Here is a 21,536-nt window from a genome sequence, read left to right on the forward strand (position 1 = left end):
CCAGCTGCCACTGGCCTCACAGTGAATTGGCCTTGTGAGTTACAAAGAGTTAGGTGAGAGGTAACAGCTTTGCAGATTAGTTGGCAGCAAAGGTTACATGCCGTCAGGGACAGACGGTGCAAAGACAATCGTTAGACGAACACAAAGCTAGCCTAGGCATGTGAGTAGAGGGGACAGCTGAAAAGACAGCGAGAGAAGCAGCCACCCAGGGCTCCCAAGGCAAGGCAGGCTGAAACAGTGGAAAAGGGGAAGCCAGAACCGGGATTCAAGGACTGTTATCAGGCAGCAAGTGGGCTGAAATACACCTACTGCAATTTCTACTGCATGGAAACAGATCCTGTCACCCACCAATCAACATGTATCAACACGAATAGAAGACAGGTGCAGTCTGCGAAACATTGGAGTCGGACAATTCCTTGGAAAAAAGGTACATGCAAACAATATGATACGAATGCAAATATAAACACAATAAATAAAAGACCCTATTGTACAAATTTCTTAGCGTATACTGCCACCTCCTGGCTGAAAAGGGGGCAAATTCCCATCAATTCTAGTTGAAAGTCCTTGCGCAGTGCACTGGCTTGTCTTCACTGACCTTTTTTCTGTGTTTGCTCCACATGCACGAACCCAGCTTGACACTGTGATCTTTTTACAGGAATGTATCTGACCTTTTTACTGGAATGTATCCCTGGTCACTGAGCTGTCCCCATGGCCTCTCATCCTATGAATGGCCCAATGTGGAGTTTCCAGGAAAATTAGCTTTTCCGTTGATCTCCCTGCTCTTTTTTTAGGAAAAAAGCGTGGGCAAACAGCCTATGTAATTTTAAACGTTTCAAGCCCTAGGGTGTCTGCCAACTTCCCTCACAAGTTTACTAAACCATTTAACAGCTTGCTCCACACGAAGATCTTACTGTTGAACCCTTTTAAAATCTAATCCCACAACTGCCAGTCATGCCCCTGGGAACACCTACATTTTTAATCCCACTCTGTTTACCCTCTCCCCCTTGCTCACTGCTTGGCCTAGCTCTGCACATTTTGCACTGCAAGACTATCTGCATTTCCCTAACCATTTCTCTTGCCTTTCTCTGTGCGCTTGTTCGTACGTCTCTATTGCCCTGGTGTGGAGGCGCATGGAATGGAATGCAGCATTCCAGGTGTAACTTCACTGCAGCTGCCCGGGGTGTTCTGGTGGTTGTGTTTGTGTCCCGTAGCCTGCAATACCAAATTGTGGCATCCGCCTCTCTGGCATCGTGTTTACGTGAAAGGAAAATGGGAAGAGAAAAAAACCAAAGTACTTGGGTACCTCCAGATTGAAATATCGACATGTGAATGGGAGCAAAGAGCCACAGAACTGATCTGGGGGGATGTAGATACTGAGCTGAGACACTTGACGTGTGGAACTAAATAAACAGTAAGGGGAGAGATGAGGGAAGTTCTGTAAGCGTTTGAAGAAGGCAAAACTAAGGAAGCTGAGCAATTAGAGTGGTTGCAGGGCATAGGGCTATTCGTGATGGGATGAAGTCCAGGGAAGTATAGGTTCAATGCTAAAAGCATTCTGAGGCCATGTCTTCACTAGACAGAAGTTCCACACTGCTGTGATCGATCTTCTGGAGTTTAATTGAGCAAGTCTAGTTAAGACCTGCAAAAGGGAACTCAGAGGGTGTTGCGCCAGCTGCTGGTAGTCCTACTTGTGCAAGGAGTAAAGGAAGCCGAGGGGTGATGGCAGGGAGATGCAAAACAAAGCACATCGACTCCAGCTATGTAATTAGCTGGAGTTGCATATCTTGATTCGACATGCCCTAGGAGTATAGGCCTGGCTGGCCTGAGAGTGCAAACTGAAAGCATTACAGTCTTGTCAGCAAGGACCGCTCGCTCCCAGAACAGTTTCCTTGCCCTTTGCTTCCCTGTGGAGTTCTGCAGAGCTGCTCAGGGATCCAGGCTGCTGTTAAATACAACGGTACCTGTATTCATGTGATACAATAACTCAGCATTCAGCTCTGTTTGTTAGTCTCCAGGGAGCAGAGTCTGTTGTCTGAGTGGGAAAAACAGGATTAGGAATTTTCCGTCAGCGTTTGACAGTTCCCTCTTGCTCAATGTTTTCCAATCAGCTGTATGTCTAAGCACTCAGAGGGGCCGGAGCATGGCCCATGATGAGACTCCTTTATGCTGCTCTGGTGATGGAAATAAGGCTACGTCCATTCTTCCCTGTAAGCTGTGTGCTTGGGTGGTCTCTCAGGAGAGATTCAAATGCTGCCCAGCTGATTAGCAGAGTGCCTGCAGCTAGGTGTGTGTTTCACTGGTGGTGCACATGCCTTGCTTGGGGCACACAAAATTATTCCTCACATGGATGGAAAAAGATTAGAGGGAATGTTAGCACCATCCATGCCGTAACAAGGCAGCTCAGAACCTCCCCCCAATAAGGGGGAAATCCCAGGAGATAAGTAAATCAGCTCTCATCCCTTTCTAGTCTCCCTTATATTTCTCCTTTCAAAGAGATGACGTTCTTTCCTTTTCAAAGTTCCCTACGGTCTAAAAGAACGCCCCCCTCCCCTTTGATAATTTATGTACCTTTCAAAAGCATGAGGAAACGAAGCTTACTGAAAGTCATGTTCGCCAAGGGGCAAAATCCTCCAGTGTTTTAGCTTTCTTGTATAAATAATTTCATAACCCTCATGCCGGCTGTGCCACATTGCATCCCACAATTCCACCTCAGCTGATGGAGAGAGAGACAATCCCCGCTAGAGGAAACAAAGGCCAGAGCGTAGCTAGTCTGCATAATGGCCACTGTAGGCACCTGTAAATTAGGATAGCCTTGAGGCTGCTCTGAATTACGCTAGATCAGGGCTACGCAATGTGTAGCAGCCCATTTGTTTGCAGCCCGCAGTGCAGTTTGGGCTTACACGGGGCTCAACATGCAGCCTGTGGGGGGGAATCCTTTGCACGTGGCCTCCACTGGGAACACGCTCCACAACGGCGAGGCGTCTCCCAGGCAGGGGTGGTCATTGAAAGATGCAAGCGGATGGGCTGGCTGCAACAGACGGGTACAGGGTGTCAGTGTTTCTAGCCTCCAGGAAGAAGATGCCAGGAGCACCGGAGCATTGTGTGAAAGAAGCTATTTGCATATATTTGCATATATATTTGCATGTATGCGCAACCACACTTAAGTTGCGGCTCTCAGCATGTGCTGAGTCTCATTGTAGCCCCCGGGGCTTCCAAAGTTGAGTAGCTCCGAGCTAGACGTTGGATAGGCCCTCAGCGTCTCTGAGGAAATGCAAAAGTGGTGGTGGTGAGTGTCCAACACTACCACTGCGGTCCTCTATTGTAGTTCTTGCTGTGTGGGAAATACAAGTTAAGGGTGCACTGGAAGCAGATCCTAATGAGAAAAGTGATTAAATGGAAATAGTAAATTCTAACAATAAGAGTTTAGTTTCTCTTACACTCCCACTATGAATGCTCCAAGATTTGCCCATCTATATCATAGAATAGCCTATCTATCTCATAGCATAGGAAGGGACCTTGGGAGGTCATTGAGTCCAGTCCCCTGCCCTTTCAGCAGGACCACGTACCATCCCTGACAGATTTGCCCCAGATCCCAAATTGGACCACTCAAGGATTGAATTCACAACCCTGGATTTATCAGGCCAATCTTCAAGCCACTGCGCTATGCCTCCTCCCTAATAACAAGCACTAATGACGCTGTGTAATGATACAGGTTCTTAGGGGACTTCTGCTGCCTGTTAAAACATAAATTCAATGACCCCACTGACTTTGTAGGGGTTACAGAGAGGAATTGGCCTCCTGTGGGTAGTTATCACCATAAAATCATTAATAAAGCCTTAAAATCCCACTCTTAGAGATGTACCCAGAGGGAGGGCTGGAAGTTCTCCAGCATCATTAATATGATCAAGTACGTTGTGTACTGTAAACAAACATGAGCGAAAGCCTTGCTGTCTAATTCGGCTGGGTCAAGTGTAATGTAGTTATTTTAGCAGATAACAGTGATGAATATGGGTAGGTTGTTTTTAATTTCAACCCTAGGCGAATAGGGTGACAAGATGATTGTCAAGGATGTGCAACCTTTAACCCGATCGATGGACTAGTGGCTCTGCTCTAGCATGGCTTTGAATTATTTTTTTACCCTGGTGGCTGAGGCGCAGGCCCCGTGACCCTTCGCATAATACAAGTGTTGGTTGATTCTTTTCTCAAGCATGAGCAGAGACGAGAGCAGCAAAAGCAGCATGAGGACCAGGAAGGATGAAGTTTCTATGGGGATGATGAACCGTACGCCTGAGCCATATGGCGCATCTCTTGAAGGACATGCTTTTGACGGATTAGTATTTCTTTTGGTCTGATGGTGAGAGGTGATTTGACTGCTGCTTTATTAAAAACTGAAATATTTTTGCCTCTGTATGCGATTGAACATTCTTGCACGTGGCTTCCATTGCATTCACCCTCGCTTCTGAAATAGTGTGCCTGTCTCATTATACTAATTAAAAGCAAACAGTCAACATAAGGTGCGCAGCAATTGAAGCAGTCACTTTTTATTTTTTATTACCCAGTGGGTGAATAATCCTTTCTAGTTAGTGAACAGATAAATTCTGTATTTTCATTCAGATATTTATACGCCTCTTATTCTAGGTTAGGTTAGATTGTGGGTATAACCAACACACTTGGTACTTGATTCTGTCCTCTTTCCCCCATAGCAAGGCAGGCTCCTCTCCCATGATAGGATCCCTCATGGTCTTGGATATCTCTTGCTTGCCAACACCTCTGTGAGGTTTGGTTAATGTGACCACCACAGCCCCCACCACAGTTCTGTGCTGTCCTTCTAGGGAGACCCTCCTTCCACTTCGCGTGTCCTTCCTAGGCTTTTAACGAGCCTCTCCAGCTGGTGGGATAATTAGCTCCTTGGCTCATCAACCCTCAGTCTGTTTAGGCAATCAAGTCCTCTCCTCCGCTAAAAAACCTCCCCGGTGGAGCTAATTAAAGCTCATAGGCTCAGACTGCTGGGTCAGCACCTGGCACTCCGTATTCTACCCAGCCCCGTATTTATATCGGAGGCCATGCACTGCTGAAGCCAACGGAAGGGATCCACTGTCCTCGTGATGCACCTCTAGTTCCAGCATGGGCCAGTTTTAGGAAAGGACCAGCCTGTAGTCATCATGACCTCAACAGACACAACACTACTGCATCTCCAGCTGCTTCGCTTCCCCTGAGAGCTTTGCTTCTTTGGGGTCAATATGGATCCCTTTGCTAATGTTGGCCATGCCTTGCATCAGCAGGGAGTCTACGTCCCTGCTCTGTTCAAGCACGGGGAGCGCAGGTTAGCCCTTCGTAGCTCTCATTGTCTGTTGGTCTAGCCCTCTCGTGACCACTCTCCATTTCTCCTAGCTGCATACCACGGCTTCTTCATCTCCAAAGTGGGTGCTGAGCGGAAAATGATGCTGGTTAGCTGGGAAGCCATCCCCCCTCGCTTTCTCTTTCTAGTCCTCTGGCTGAACTTCTACTGTTTCCTTCACTCTCAGCTCACATAGAAAATGCTCTTGAATTCTGTCTCCCTTTGGCAGTGCATGGAACCCAAATGTAAATCCATTAGAGAGTCAAAACAAAAACAAACTTCTTTAGGTTAAAAGAAATCGTAGAAAACTTAGATCGCCTATAATGGCCCTAGTTCATCCCTAGCAGAATTCTTCAGTCGAGTTATGCCAGGGACAAATGTCCCCCACTGTTTACATACTTTTTCATGATTCTATTTTAACTAAAACCAAATTATGGGCCTAATCCAGTTCCTGTTGAAGTGACTGGCTTCCTGGTTCTGCTTAACAGCCCACTGCCAGCCCGCCCAAGAGTTAGGGATGCTCTTTTACACGCTTCCTCCTCCTCTCCATCTCGCCCATCTCTTCAGCAGTTCTCAGCTCAGGTCCCTTGTGGCGGGCTGGCAGCCACCAGGAAAACAGGCCCAGGACAGTAAATTGTCCCTCATTTTAAAACCCAGGGAAAGTCCCTGCCAAAGATCACACTGCAGGGAAGTACCCTGTGTCCTAGTTAGTGTAAGCTGAAAGCCAAGCCAGAAGAGGCCACGCCGAGAATGAACCTTACACTTAGTCAGGCTATGTCTACACTGCAAGCCCCACGCTGGAGCCTTTGCCCTGTCCCGCGAGCCAGCCCAGTGAGTGACAGGGTGAGGAGAGGGAGCAATGGGGTGGTGGGTGGAGGGAGCAGGGGGCGGGGCATGGTCAGAGCAGGGGGCAGGGCCTCGGAGGCTGGGTGGGGTGGGGGCAGGCCCCGGGGTGTTTGGGTTTGTGTGAGTTGAAAGTTGGCAAACCTACCGTCAAGGCATCTGGCGCTGTGAAGCTGCAGCATCAATTCCACGGTGGGGCTCATCTCCTGGCTCTCCGCACTGTGGCAGCCCGAAGGCAGCAGGCTGCAGGTGTTTGGGGGAAGGGCAGGTACACGGGTCATTGGGCGAGTGGGCTCCTGTCCCCTGCGTAGGCGGCCAGAGACGGCTGCTCAGCAATTAAAACCGGCAGGCACCTGGGACTCATTCAGAGCCAGCCTGCAGCAGCAGGCTAAGGGGGCACCTGCAGCTGGGGAGGGCCTGCTGGCCCCATGCCGAAAGGCTTCCCCTCAGGTCAGGCGGGGGAAGGAGAGGCGTGAGGGACCGGAGCAGAGGCAGGGCAGCGTGAGGGAGAGCTGCAGGCTACGACCGGGAGACGTTCTCCCCAAGGTGCCAAGGGAAGGTACCGTGGGATTGGTTGGGGCCCAGGGAGAGGCTGCTAATCTGTGACAGCAGGGTGGGAGCCCCACTAGCGGCTGCTACCTAGGGCCCCGGGCCAGAATCCGGAGTAAGTGGGTGAGACTCAGTTTCCCCCAACCACCCCCACGCCTGGTGGGCCGCCACTGGGAGAAAAAGGGAGCCTAAGACCATGGAAAGGTTTTCCCCTCAAGCGAACGACTTGCCTACGATGAAAATGGCTCGTTAGGCAGGGACCCATGCCTCTGGGGGAGGGTACTGCTGCCGGAACAGCTTTTGAGCCCTTTTCCTCAGCTTGCCACAGAAATGCCATGTCGTGCTCCAGCTCAACGCTTGGCCCGGAGGACAGCCCGGAGTCCAGTCATTACCAGTGAGAGGGACGCGCGTGTGCCTTGCAGAGAGTCAAATCCAGTCTTGTCCGACTCATTCCTATTTGCAACGCCCAGGTGAGCTGGTTGGGGTTCCAGCGACGAGTTGGTCAGTTCTCAGCCAGTGCCAGCACAATCCCCTTTCGTTACATGGTTCTCTATGGTGGATGCGTTTTTTGCCCAATCTGTCAAATTCTGGCTGACAAACCCAGCGGATGCTGTCTCATCTCTGTCATTAGCGCATGCTGATTACTACCCACCCCTTCTCTTGCGGTCCAGAAATAGCCTCTGTTATCTGGCAGTACCGAGGAGAATTCACTATGAGACTGGTCAGACTGTGGTGCAGAGGGACTGCTTGTTTTACGGCTAGGAAGGTTTCCAGTGCTGTGAAATGTGATAAAGGCAACACATCTATGTTAGCATCTGAGGAAAGTGTGTGTCTGTGTGAGAGATAGTGGAGGGGATGGGAGGGGGTAGGAGGTAGAATCCAAAGGGAAGGGTTTGTTGCTCTGAATAAGAGCAACAACTAGATTAAATCTGCCGTGAGATGGCTCATGAGGTAATGAGTGTTTCCACGGGTGTCCTAATTTCAGAGACAAGAACAGAAATGCCGCAAGAAGAACAGAGAACGATAGGTGATGGCTTTGAAAGCAGACGTTTGAATTGAGTCAGATAGGAACAGGCGTATTCTTCACTCTCCTAGAGTGAAATGAGCACCTCTATTCAGTCAGTAAAAGCTGCAAAAGGAAATTTCTCTCAAGGGGCAATTGCCTTAAGGGGACTGCAGACAATTCTTGGCGCTCTTGGGAAGCTAATTGAATATGGAAATAGAAACAGAGGAAGGCAGATTTAAAGAGGCGCTTATTTTGCTAACATTTCACTTGGCTTCCTGATGTAAGCAGAGCCTCTCGAATATTCTCTCCTCTCTCCATCCGGTGCCATTTAATGCTGTTTGACATTGGTCACTTGCGCTTTTAGTTTCTTGCCAGAGTTTGGGTAGCATTTCCCTTCACGGTTTAACGTCCTTGAGATCATTTTGATACAGCAGGGTGAGGCTTTTTCAATACCTGTATTTTACAGTACTTGCTGGGGATTTATTTAAATGAATTGGCTTCAATCATTACAAATATCTGACATGCTTCACTTGTTGAGAGGACTTAAGGGGAAAAGCATGTCAATTAGAACTCCCCCGTTCCCTGCGCGTGGTTTATCAACAGATGGCGAGTAAGCCGCAGTCGTATTTCTGGAAAAGCAGGCAGACACGGCGGCTCTTGGAACAGTAGCAGATGGAATTCCGTTCTAATACCGCTGAAGGGAGTGGGCCAGCTTGTCTCCTGCTGCACCCGCAAAATACTCACATCTAAGACTGGAAATGGAATCGGCACCTGATTCTTTCAGTCATCTCTCCCAGGAACTAGTTTGACCTGGAAACCAGTAGCTGCATCCCCTCACCTCCTCCAATGTGATCCTGTCAGCAGATCCAGCAGAAGCCTACAGCATCCCAGTAGTGGCTATGAAATCCATTATAGCTCCAGCTACCGTGGAAATATGGGTTCTGGAGGGACATGTTGCCAGAGGACTCGTTGCCAGAGGAGGCTGTGAAGGCTAGGACTATAACAGAGTTTAAAGAGAAGCTAGATAATTACATGGAGGTTAGGTCCATAAAAGGCTATTAGCCAGGGGATAAAATGGTGTCCTTGGCCTCTGTTTGTCAGAGGCTGGAGAGGGATAGCAGGAGACAAATCGCTTGATCGTTGTCTTCGGTCCACCCTCTCTGGGGCACCTGGTGCTGGCCACTGTTGGCAGACAGGATACTGGGCTAGATGGACCTTTGGTCTGACCCAGTACGGCCGCTCTTATGTTCCTACACATTCCTATAAACCTGGATTATCCGGATGGACACTGCGAATGGAAATGATGCAGTCATCTCGTCTAACCCAGGAGTCCCCACTGGGGCAGACAGAGAGAGGGGAAATGGTCAGATCTTCTGATTTTTATTCTGAATCTCCTGAACTTTGTAATCTTTGTCCATGGTCTCTTAGATTCCTGAAAGGCAAGGTGTGTCCCACCACCTCCAGTGGGAATGCAAACTCCAGCTGATCTAGGTACATGGGAAACTGAAAATGAAGCATCTTCCTCACCACACGTGGGAAAAGATGAAGACATTTACCACTGCCACCACCCTCTTGCAAGGAAATAAGTAACCTCCTGGTGTGAGTCTGCACTTCAAGAACTTGCATTTTCACACTGCAAAATTGGGCAGAGGGCAATAAAGAGGCACCAAGTCGACAGGTCTGTTCACATTTCCCATCACCCACACGCAGATTTACACACCAGTATTTGGAAAGCCAACAAGGTTGCTGGAAAGAGAACCAAACCATGTGGCCCCCTTCCCATTCTCACCACGAGGGAGCGCCCATTTCAGCCTCCCGTGGCCATCTCAACAGTGTCTCCGCTAGAGAAAACCTGAGTCCAGATGTGTTTTTAAGGTAGCAATTGAACAAGCTGTTTGTTATAGCTAGCTGCTAAGCAGTCTGCTTTGCTCCTCCTTTGTCTGTGTCTGTGGTTAGCTCTTCAGGGCAGCCCCTTCTGTTTACACCAGACTCCTGCACCTGCGCTCCCGGCCGTACCAGAGGGCTACATGTCTGACGGCCGAGGCAGACCACACTGGCAGCTGCTGTGAAGGTTTCCCATGGCAGGGCCCCACTGGTGCTGGAGGCAGAGGAATTTCTCTCCCTACAGCCCCGAATGGGCACTGTTTAGATGAACTAGACTGGACCAAGGTGTGAGGTTTGGTTTCAGCCAGGTGCAGCATAGAGGGCCCCTGACCTGAAGTAGCCCCAGTTACGCCTGAACCTCCTGCGCCCACCGACTCTGTGAAAGTCACCTGCATTTTCATTTGCTGACTCGCATCAACCAACGGGATCCAAGTATGCAAATGAACAGGAAAGAGCGAGTGGTGATTGGCTGAGTTAGCTGTGATGTCATAGTGCTTGTCTGCCTGCAGCCTATAAGCCTGGTGTGGAAATCGGAGTCTTCTGATTGTCTTGTCTGCACCAGCCTCAGGCAGCACAGGCCTGCCAGGGTGCCCAGTTCTCGATCCGTTGCACGCTGTCTGGTTCGCCGGTCCCGAAAGCACAGAGCCCACCACCTTGCGAGATTCACCTCCGGGGCAGCGCTTGGTTTAACCCACCACGCTCAGGCTACACAGTGGAAACAAGCACAAGTTCCTGATCTCCACTAGCGAGCAGCAGCAGGTACGCCTTAACCAGCCTGTTGGCTCCTGATGGCTCGGCGTGTCTACCGCTTCCTTCTAGGCCTCTGCAATAGCCCCGTCTGAATGGGTTTTCCCTGGAGGAGGGGGGAGGTGTTGGCACTAAAGATGTAAATACCCATTTAAAAAGTTAACCGAATAAATGATGCAATTTTAATCGTTTAACCAGTTAACCGTGGAAGGCTGGTGCAGAGCAGCTGGAGTCCTGTGGCAGTGGCTGCTCTAGGCAAAGGCCCCAACGGGGCTCCTACAGCCTGGCCCTCCGTGGGTGGCGCTGCCTCCGCTCCGGCCCAGACAGCCCACCACATCGCAACTAGGGGGCAGATCCCGCCGGGTTCACTGTGGCTGGTAGGCTGCCATGAGCGGAGGCTGCTCCTGCCAGACCTGGTCTGGCCCTCTGGTTAACTGGTTACCAGGTAAGCATGCCAGTAAGGCTAATGTTTACTGGTTAACTGGTTCATCTTTTACATCCTTAGTTGGCACTAGTGTTTCTAGGGGGCAGAGAAGTCCCATCACAGACCTACAGTTTTGTTCCTAAATTTTGACCTTGCAGTTAGTTTTATTAAAACCCATGTTTACTAAAAAAAAATTTTAAATTAAAAAAAAATATTAATGAGCCCCTCCCTTTGCCACTTTACCAGTGGGCTCCATCTACACTTTTTTTTTTTTTTACCATTAATGATTTTATATTTTCTTCCAGAAAAGGTGTGGAATAGCATCAATGCAAGAACAGATCCCTGTGTTGCACCACTAGTTCCTGTACAGGTTCATCCATGAGGCTGGGAGGGATCATATGCTACATCCGGATGCCTCCTTTTGGAACTTCTTCGAAGAATGCATTACTTTTTGCTCCTTCTCACTTGAAGTGGATAGGAACGTCTGACCTGGTGTCAGGTAATTCAAGTTCAATTTTTTTGTTTTGTTTGATCAAATCACAAAACTGAATAAGGAAAAGATTTCCATGGCTTTTTAAATGTGCTTGTAGGAGTATTCTATTTGGGTTTTGCGGAGTAATGTTTGTACCTGAAATGCTACAACGTTGTTCTATGACCAGAGGGCCAGAAAAATGAAATTGACTAGTCGGTCATTAGAATCAAAGTTGCATGAGGTATAAAAAAGTTAATTAGCTGTATAAACCCAATTAAATGAAGTTTCTAAATAGCGGGTGAAGAGATTTAGATTTTTTTTAATGAGAATAATTAGGTATGTAATAGCTAAAGGTATGTAATAGCTAAAGAAATCAGAAGTATGTTTAATCTGACAGCTTCCCTTCAAATTCCAATTAACATGCCGATGCATTGTGTGATATTTTACAACCAGGTCCTGGACGGACTTTATGGATTTCCATTTCAGGCTGGTTACATGTTATTTCCCGTACGGCTTACAGGAAGATATCAGCACTCGTTTGAAATGTCTCCATCTTAGGGTGAGACGTTAAAAGGCTTGAATTGGATGCATTACTGAAGCTTCCAGTGTACAAAACTAATGCATATATTTAGTTGCTCCAATAGAATTATTTCATGAAAGCCTTAGTGTCAAACAACCTCCCTCCCCCACGCATATACCCTTCGTCTAGCAATTTCCCAAATGCGTCAGTTACCAGTAGGAATAAAGATGCTGATTTATTTTTATAAGGTGGATAACTAGGCAAGAACCTGCTGCAAAAAGCCCAGTCTCCCATGCATTTTACCTTTCTGTGGGAAAAGACTGTTCTATTTATCATCATTGTCATCTTTTCTAATCCTATTTAACCGACTGGGGAATTTGTTGAATTAACATCAATGGGGCAGAAAGAAGAGTAGTTAGGCGGAAAAAGTGTCTCTATTTCTAGGCAGTGTGAGAACACACAAGAAAAATGATGCCTTAGTAGGCTCTTAATGGTTTGGTAACAGTTATTTGTGGCTTTGTCTATATTAGGATTTACTAGTCCTAGTCTAATCTAAGTAAGAATTTTGAAGTTATTCCTCAATCCATGCCACATGGCATCAAGACAGCTACCCTCAAACTGGAGGTGTAAACCAGAAGGCGTGCTTTATGAAAGCCCTTTGACTTAGAAGTTCGCTCCTCACACCCTAACCTGCCCACGCCCAGATGTATTGATGTTCCAGGTATGTTCCCCTCCCTTCCTCCCTCCACGGCAGTGGTGGTTGTTTGAGACAGAGGAGGGTCCAGTTGTGGATTGAAAATAAATCAGTCTGGACACAGCATCTCAGCTGGAACACGTTCAAGAATCAGGATCTGTTCTCAGCATTTGATACTTTTCTGCTTGGACATCGTCCTGACAGCGACTCTCTCTCACACACAAGAGAGCAGACATTGCTAGATCAAGCACTGCAGAGTTCATGAATGAGAATTTAAAAGGTTTTTTGTATAAACGTAATTCTGCCAGTTTGCGGTATTCGAGACTGTCATCATGGAACAGCGTTCCTTCCAGCAGTACCCCTGGCTAATCCACTACTCACGATGGCTGGTGCTTACAAGGGTGCAATGAATGTGGCTAGATGATCTATTTGGTTACAGGTTGAGCCCTTCTAGTCCAGCAACATCCGTGGTCCAGCATGATTTGAGTTAGCCGGATGTCCACTTTTCATGGGTGTGGCCAAGTTTCCTGCTGTCCCATTAAGTTTTACAGCCACTAGTCCTGGCTCTCAGTGTTCTGTGCTGTTATTTAGCCCCTAAATGTCTTCTCAGAGCCCAGTAAGCAGTGGAAGTGTTGGTAACACTGTTAAACCATATTGATCTCCTGTCATCTGGCAAATCTCTGGTTTAGAACTGGTCTGGCCCCCAGGGTGCTAGATTAGAGATGTTGAACCTGTAGTAATCCCCTGAGCATTGTTTTCTTAGCTTGCAAATGTGAAAATAGTGCTCATTGCCCAAGCAATAAAGCCTTACGATAGTGTGGGATGAGGCAGTGTTGTGAGGGGCAGTTAAGGGGCAGGTATTTTCATGACTTGGTCTCAGAAATGTTTGGTGTGGCCAAAGCGTTCGGTCATTTCAGTGAATGACACCCCAGTTTATCTCGATGCAAATTTAGAAACCGGACTCACAAGATTTGGCAAGACTGAAAATTGCAACCAAGGGTCTCAGTTTTCTCTGAAATGCAACATGGCAAAATAGTCCCATTAGCATTAAGGAGTCAGCCCTTGTCACTGTCTTAGCTTTTCTGGTGTCTGGATTCTTCTCTTAAGTGGGTTAAGTGAAAGCAGAGATCAATGTTTTGATTCCTTGAAAAATCGCAAAGGGAAAGTTGATTTAATAAATGTCACGTGGTTTCCAGTCGTACAGCGCAAAGGGAACAGGAGCCAGGCTAGAAGAAATGACACTAGCTGATGTTAACTTGTCATGAGAGTACTAGAGAGAGCTGGCAAATATTTCAAATAACTTGATCTATAAGAAGAACCCACTTCGTTATTATCGCGGAGAGATGGCATCAGAGTGAGTGCCGTCGCTACAGCTTCCAGGTAATTGGAGCAGTTCGTTCCCAGGAGGACAATTATTCTCCTCAGACTCTGTGTTCCAGGAATCACAAAATTGCACCCTGCTTCTTGCGTTATGAAACTGTGCACTTAAGGCTTGAGGAACTGGGTTCTGCTGACTGACGGCAGAAGTCTGGCTTGTTTGGCTATCCTGAAAGTCCAGACCAAGTGCCCCACTTAAATAAAACCTACTCAGATAGATACAATGTCTTCTAATTGGCTAGTGGCTCAAGAACAGGAAGTAATCCATGCAGGGCACTTCCTATAGAGAGATTCTGCCCTCACCTGCCCCCCCCCTCCCCCCCCACACACACACTTCCTTCTCCCCCCCCCAATTTAAACTGATTTTTACAGGAAAAAAATCCTTGTTTTTTACAGAAGTTATCTTCTGATTTTTTTTCACCCCTACTTTTGTGCCCTTCAAATATAGGGGGGAAAAATCACGTGTTTTATTAGGAAAATACAATAGATTGCATAAGAAATAGTATTACGATGATATATTCATTTGTGTGTCTATGCAAAGCAGCTTGTTGAAGAAAGGCTACGTGTTAGTTTAGAAAATACAACAGGAAAGTGTGCCAGAGCTAAGGTGCATGCACATTTGGATGCACTAATATCTCTCATACCCGTCACATTCACACATCAAGCTGTTAGCCAAGACCCGTGTCAAGTGTGGACCCGTTAAAATGGGAGGAACATGAAAATGTGTGTTGGAATGCATTCCTTTGCACAAGGAAGTTTTAAAAAAAAGCAAGAGAAAAAGGATGAAGTTGAGTGTAGGTGCAGCAAATGGCATGACCCTGAAATGTAAATATTTGCAGTCAAATAGTCTGCAACAGGAAACTGTTTATTCAAACAAAAAGTTTGATTTGGGGATTGCCACTGTATTGCTTGCTTAAGCTCAAAGGTGGCTCTGTGTTCTGAGTTGTGTGTTAGTTCTGCAGCTAACCAGTCTGAATTCCATTTATCAAGGCATTCATCTACGGAATACCTTCCCTCATCCTTCCATGCACCAAACTGAATCCCAATATTTACCCAGAACAATTATGAATAGTTTTATACTGATTTTTCAACTGATATTTGTTGTTGTAGTAATAAACGATGATACATTCCTGGGAAAATTGACCTAAAATGCAAACAGAAAACAAAGGGCCCTAGTAATATGTCAGATGAGCAGGTTGTGTGTTGTGGCCTAGGATAGCACCTTGTTCCTTGGCTCTCAGTGCCCAAAGACCGGCTTGGATATGTGTTTCTCACAGTAGCTTGCTTCAGTGGTGTTGGGTGTGGTGTCTATTTCATGTTGCCTGGTGGTAAAATGGAAGCGGCAATGCAGAACTTTTTTTGGTGGAGCACTTTGAGATCGACAGAGGAAAAGTCTTGCGTAGGTGCTTGTAAGAGGGCTCTGTTGCTTGCTGATAATCTTGCTCTATAAATTGATCTAATCTGATACCACAGACATTGTAGTAACAGCATAAAATCCAACAGGTCAAAGCTGAAAATGGTGATGATCAAACTAGAAGCATGACAATACTTAGCCATTGTAGCAGACTGGCATGTAGCCGATGCTCCAGCCCTTGGTCTTTAAATTAAGAATGGGTGCTTTTCTAAAAAAGATGCTCTCATTTTGCCATGAGCCATTGAGATCGGTGCAGGAATCGCTGAACGAAATTCTAGGTCCCTAGACCTAGAATTGGTGCAGGAGGTCAGCCTACACAATCGAAATGGTCCCTCCTGACCTTGAAAATATAGGTTTTTAATTTACTTAGAATAATAGAATCCTAGAACTGGAAGAGACCTCCAGAGGTCATCAAGTTCAGTCCCCTGCCCTCATGGCAGCACCAAGCATCATCTAGAATCCCTGATAGATGTCTGTCCAACCTGCTCTTAAATATCTCCAGAGATGGGGATTCCACAACCTCCCTAGGCAATTTATTCCAGTGTTTAACCATCCTGACAGTTAGGAAGTTTTTTCCTAATGTCCAACCTAAACCTCCCTTGCTGCAGTTTAAGCCCATTGCTTCTTGTCCTGTCCTCAGAGGCCAAGGAGAACAAGTTTTCTTGCTCCTTCTTAGAATGCCTTTTTAGGTACAGGCAGTCCTCCGGGTTACGTACAAGATAGGGACTGTAGGTTTGTTCTTAAGTTGAATTTGTATGTAAGTCGGAACTGGCTCCAGATTCAGCCGCTGCTGAAACTGATCAGCGGCTGACTACAGGAAGCCCTAGGCAGAGTTGCTCTGCCCCCGGCTTTCTGGAATCAGCCGCTGATCAGTTTCAACAGCGGCTGAATCTGGACTCCTGGGACAGAACAGCTGGGGCACTGCCGGGTAGGTCCCTGCAGGACCAACCCGGCAGCACCCCAGCTGCTCTACCCCAGGCGTCCCGCAACAAAAGCCTGGTCTGCTGGGGGGGGGCGCATTAGCTGCACCCCCTCACCTCCCCCAGCAGACCAGGGAGACCCGAGCAAAGCCGCAGAGGCGGCGGGATCCCCCGCCTCTGCGGCTTTGCTCCTGTCTCCCTGCTGTGCTGTGGGGAAGTTCCCCGCAGCACAGCAGGGAGACCCGGAGCAGCTTTTCTCACCCCAGAGGATGCGGTGGCGGGACCGCTGCGCTCTGGGCGGTCCCACTGCCTGCGAGCTCCGGGGCGAGAAAAGCCCTGTTCGTAAGTGCGGATCCGACGTAAGTGCGGATCCGACGTAAGTCGGGGACTGCCTGTAGTTGAAAACTGCTATGATGTCCCCTCTCCATCTTCTCTTTTCCAGACTAAACAAACCCAGTTCTTTCAATCTTCCCTCGTAGGTCATGTTTTCTAGACCATTAATCATTTTTGTTGCTCTTCTCTGGACCCTCTCCAATTTCTCCACATCTTTCCTGAATTGTGGTGCCCAAAACTGGACACAGTCCTTCCTCCAGATGATATTGGAGGAATTGGTGCAGGACATATCTCTGCCCCTTCTTGGTTATTCTCCTTGCCAAGAGTCCCATGATTCTGTCTCCTCTGCTTGGCTGACATTCCTGAGTCTCATCTGTCTGTCAGTTTCTTGGAAAGTCACCTCTGCTGAAAAATAGCTACTCTGTGGAGCTGTAAAGCTTATCTCTGGTACCCAATGAAGTTGCTCCAAAAAGATATACTCTCCCCCACCTTGTCTCTTTCATATCCCTCAACTAGCACAGTTTTTTCAGCAGCACTGCAAATAGGGGGGCCTACGTCAAATGTCTCAGTGGAAGTCTTAGGCTACTATATTAAGCCATCTATTAAACTAGTAATCTCGTCAAAAAGCCATGTCAAATTTGTCTGACAAGATGTATTTTCCAGAAAACAACATTGATTGGAGTTACTTCTGCTCCATGTATAAATTCTTTATCAATTGCATTCCATGTCAGCCTTTCTGTGGTTTTTGTCCAGGATCGATGCCAGGATAACTGCATGTAGTTACCCAGGTTATCCTCTTTGCCCTTTTAAAATATGGTTTTGATACTATCTTGTCCTCCAGTGTTCCAAGACTTGTTAAAAATCATCATTACCCGTTCCGATGGCATCTCGGCTAGTTCTTTTAGGTCTCTTGAGTTCAAGTCTCCAGTCCTTTTGTTTTAAATAAAACGGCTCTGCTAACAGCAGTTTATTAATTGTCTACATACTGATGGAGTGGAAAGTCTTTCCTTATCAATAAAAACCATGCCATCCCATTGCTTTCCAAAAACAGAACAGACACATTTATTGAAGACGTTTGCCTTTGCTGCATCGTGACGTCTGTGGGAATTCTTGTCTTCAGGTTGTTAAAACAGGCTCCTTTCTCCCCTCCAAGACCTTTTTGATGCAAACAAAAATAATGAATCTGCATTTCCTAGAGAACGTTTTGATTTGTGCCCAAACTCCAAAATGCAGAATATTTCAAGTCCAAAATGCACGTGGTGCCTCCAGGGAGTTGCACGTCTGATGCTGCTAGTTTCTGTTTTCATGTATCCGGTGGCACTGGAACTATTTTTGGGATGGGGGTGTTAAGCTGCATCCTCTCTCCACCCCCCTTAAACTGGTTGAAGGCGGGATGCCAAGTCTTCTGGCCTGGACTCCATTGTGGCAAATGGCTTGTGGTCCGTCCAGTCCGGGAGGGATGGCATCCCTCGCCGCCACAGCTGGGGCAGCTGCAGAGGGCTGGACCAAGGACCCTGAGGGCCGGTGAAGCCCATGAGGCCAACAGGCGGGGGAACTCTGTGGGCTGGAAGTGGAAGATCCCTCTGGGGCCAGCAGGATCCCCTGGGGGCTGCCCAGAGGCTGGGACCTGGGGCTGCAGCAGCTGGCCATGAGGCCAACCCCCATGCCTATGCATGTCTTAGCTGGACTCTAGGCAGTGGACAGTCTCGTGATGGGCTCTCCTGCTGGACAAGGGAGCAGTTGCCTTGTGGGGGAGACAGTCCAGCCAAAAATCCCAGACCACAGAGGAGAATGGTGCAGGGCAGGGAAAGGCGGGGTCTGCATGGACAGGGGTTGTCGTGGCCCTACCCTGGGTGCAGCGGGGGGGGGGGGAAGGGTCACATGGCCAGTGACCTCCTAGGCCCCCCCTCACCAGTTGCCTCGGGGGAGGGGGGAGCTGTAGACTATGGGCTGGGGCAGGGCCAGGGCTGAGGGGCTTGGGGAGCAGGCAGGCTGTGCCAGGGCAGGGGGCAGAGAGGCCTCCCCGCAGCCCTCCCCACAAGCAGGAGTGACCTCCGGGGGAGGGGTTCCCTTCCTTCCCTAGCAGCGCACTCGCTCCACACCCCTGCCACTGCACATGTGCCTGGGGCCCCTCTTAAACCCAGGAAGCCTCCTCCCCTCCCCTGTGAGTGAACCTCTCCCTCCGCAGGCACAGAGCTGCCTCCGCCGGTGCCCCTGCCTTAGCGGTAGCCAGCAGGGGAGTGCAGGGCAGGCGCTCTGAGGGAGCTGCAAAGAGGAGGAGAGGGAGGGTCTGAGGAGAACGCCCCTTGCAAATGCTGCTGCCAGGTGCTATGGTCTCCAGGTCTGAGAGCAGAGAGACTCTGGGCTCCTCCCTCCTAGCGGCCGGGCAGCAGGGAGGAAGGGGGCGGGAGGATGGCTCGCTGGTGCTTGAGGAGCACACTTGGTTGTTGGAAGAGTTTCTGCATGGCGGGGGGGAGGTCGCAGCATACTGGGGTCCGACACAGGACACAGTGTGAGTCTGGATGAGGGTTTGTGCCCAGGCAACGTGCTGGCCAGGGGGTGACAGTGAGCGGAACGAGCCCGCTGAGCCAGCAAAAGTCCTGCTGGCAAAAAGGGGTTTTGCTCAGAGGGCTTGTTTGGCTTGACTCTGTAGACCTGCATGGAAACGGAATTGCACGGGAGCGACGAGAGACACTCCTGCAGCCTGAGGGATTCCTCTTGGCTGAACAGCAAATGCCCGGGCCAACAGGGGCTGTGCTAAGCGAAGAGCACAAGCCTCTGTTTGAGTGCCACGCGTTAGGCGTCATCCCCGCCCCGTTCCCCCTTTAGTAGGTCCAATCTAACGAGCCCATCCAGTTGTATTCCATCCTCTCGGCTCCGGGTGGTGCCTCTCCGGAAGAGCTCGGTGCATCTTGGTAATTTATCAAATTGCTGCAGCTTTAGACTGCCCAGTAATTGCCTCCCTAGAGTTTACGCCATTGACTGCCTGGACTTTTTCTCTCGTTCTCATTCCGGCAATGCCGTCGGCTGTCCTAACGCGCTGGCGTTCACTTGACTCCGTAAATCTCCATACACTGGAGGCTTGATGTGATGTGAATTCAGTTTCTTACCTGTTCCTCTCAGAAGCTGCGTTAGGTGGATTCTTCACATTCAAAGCTAGCAACTCGTGCGTGTGGCTCCAATCGCACCCGCAGCGCTAGCGATGTGCTTGCACAAAATGAGGGAAACGACAGAGCAATGGAAGTTCTGTCGGGGGAGACGTCTTTGCAGCTGTGGTATCCGAGAGAAACCAATGCGGGGCGGAGGGGGGGTTCCACAGTGGACATCCGTGTGTATGTGGACATATGTGGTGTGACATGGCTGGCTAAGCTCTGCCACTACAGCCTGGCTGAAAAGGCCAACTGCAGACAGCTGAGCAAGCCCAGGCTTGAAGGACTAATGGAAGCAGCTGTGGGCCTAATTAGCCAGAGGGCTATATAAGGCAAGCAGAGGGGAAGTGACAGGGGAGGAGCCAGGAGCCAGGGTGTGGCTGAGTGTGCGTCCCCAGGCAGAAGGACAGGCTGGCTGAGTTTGCTATAAACCGGGGTGGGCAATAATTTTTGGTGGGGGGCCACTCCAAGATTTTGGTAAGTGGTCAGGGGCTGTACTTTTCTGTGGAGGGGGGGGTGCAGGGTCTAAGGTGGAGGTTGGGTGCAGAAGGGCACATAGGGTAAGGGACTGGGGTGCAGGAGAGGGCATGAGGTCTCAGAGGGTGGAGGAGGGGGTAGTCACCTGGGTCAGGGGATTGGGGTGTATGGTCAGGGAGGGGATATGGTTGCAGGAGAGGATTCTGGCCTGGGAGAGGGGTGTAGGAGGGAGTACAGGGTCGAGAAGGGAGTTGTCACCTGGGGCCGGGGGGGGCAGAGGGTTTGGATGGTGATGTGGGGGTGGGGTGCCAGAGGCAGGTGCTGGCTGGGAGGAGTTTACCTAAGTGTCTTCTGGCCGGCAGCCCCAGCCTGCTTGAAAATACAGGCTGCTCCCTCCATGTGGCTCTCAACTCCGGCTGCCCCAGTCTCTCAGCTCCAATTGTCTGGCTGTTTCCAGCCAATAAGAGCTGAGAATAGGGATGCTAGAGAGTGGATGCTGCTAGGGGGCAGAACCCTGGGAAAGGGATGCTGTGGTGGGTTCTTGGCTGAGGTCAGTTATTGGCTGGTTTCTGGCCAATAGGAGCTGAGGGTTGGGCTGGGGGCAGGGACATCGCATGTAGCCTCCCCCCTCCCTGCAAAGCAGAAAAACGTAGGATCTGTGTTAAACGTAGCAACTGTGTGTGCCTGAGGGTCCCAGCAGGAGGGTCCATGGGCCGGATCCGGATCCAGACCCTGAGCCATATGTTGCCTAGCCCTGCTGTAAACCAAAGCTCTGTAAATAGAAGGTGGTGGCAAACTAAGGATAAAAGGGCTGCGTGACTGCACCAGAAGGGGTCTCTGGTTGATTTGTGGACAAAGAAGGTGTCCCAGGGTGAGGGGCCAGAGTGAGGACCTTGCCACAGTCGCCACAATGCAGCAGGCGTGGCTGAGAAGGTGCTAGGAAAGTGCAGATGCTTTGTTAGCCTCTGCCTGGAGCTTTGCTTGTAGTGCCAACAGGTGGCACCAAACCTGAGACCTCTGGAGCTCAGTGCATGGGAGCCGATGAGCTCTCAGGCTGAGGGACAAGGAGAGGGCCTAGAGGGGGGAGTAGGGCTGCAGAGAGGCAGCCGGGGGAAAGAAGAGGCAACAGATCCACCCCCCTTGCTGGTTCTGAGTGACCCATTGAGACTGTAGTTGGCCCCTGCGGGAAGGAGCTAGATGAAGAATGGCCGTGAGTCACTGAGGCAAGTGATGGGTAACTGGGTTCCCTGGGAATGGGGCCGCTAGCATGTGGGTGCTGCTGGGGGGCAGAACCCTGGGAAAGGGATGCCGTGGTCGGGGAGGGACGTGGGTCCCAGTGTGGTGGAGATGGAAGCGTCAGGGGACGGCAGGTGAGGCACCGCCAGGTGA

The 21,536-nt window shown here is 49.4% G+C and overlaps 1 protein-coding gene across 1 annotated transcript in view; it reads left to right on the forward strand.

Annotated features, from left to right (window-relative positions):
- The first annotated feature begins 10,182 nt into the window (after nt 1–10,182).
- The window catches only part of PIGG (phosphatidylinositol glycan anchor biosynthesis class G (EMM blood group)), a 268,780-nt gene continuing 257,426 nt past the window's right edge, over nt 10,183–21,536 (forward strand). Inside the window, exons 1-2 of the mRNA XM_075931310.1 lie at nt 10,183–10,379; nt 11,097–11,290. Of these exons, the coding sequence (XP_075787425.1) occupies nt 11,170–11,290 (121 nt within the window). The 5' untranslated portion in view covers nt 10,183–10,379; nt 11,097–11,169. The remainder of the gene's footprint in view (nt 10,380–11,096; nt 11,291–21,536) is intronic.

Source organism: Pelodiscus sinensis, chromosome 6 (assembly GCF_049634645.1).
Source record: "Pelodiscus sinensis isolate JC-2024 chromosome 6, ASM4963464v1, whole genome shotgun sequence".
Lineage (NCBI taxonomy): Eukaryota > Metazoa > Chordata > Testudines > Trionychidae > Pelodiscus > Pelodiscus sinensis.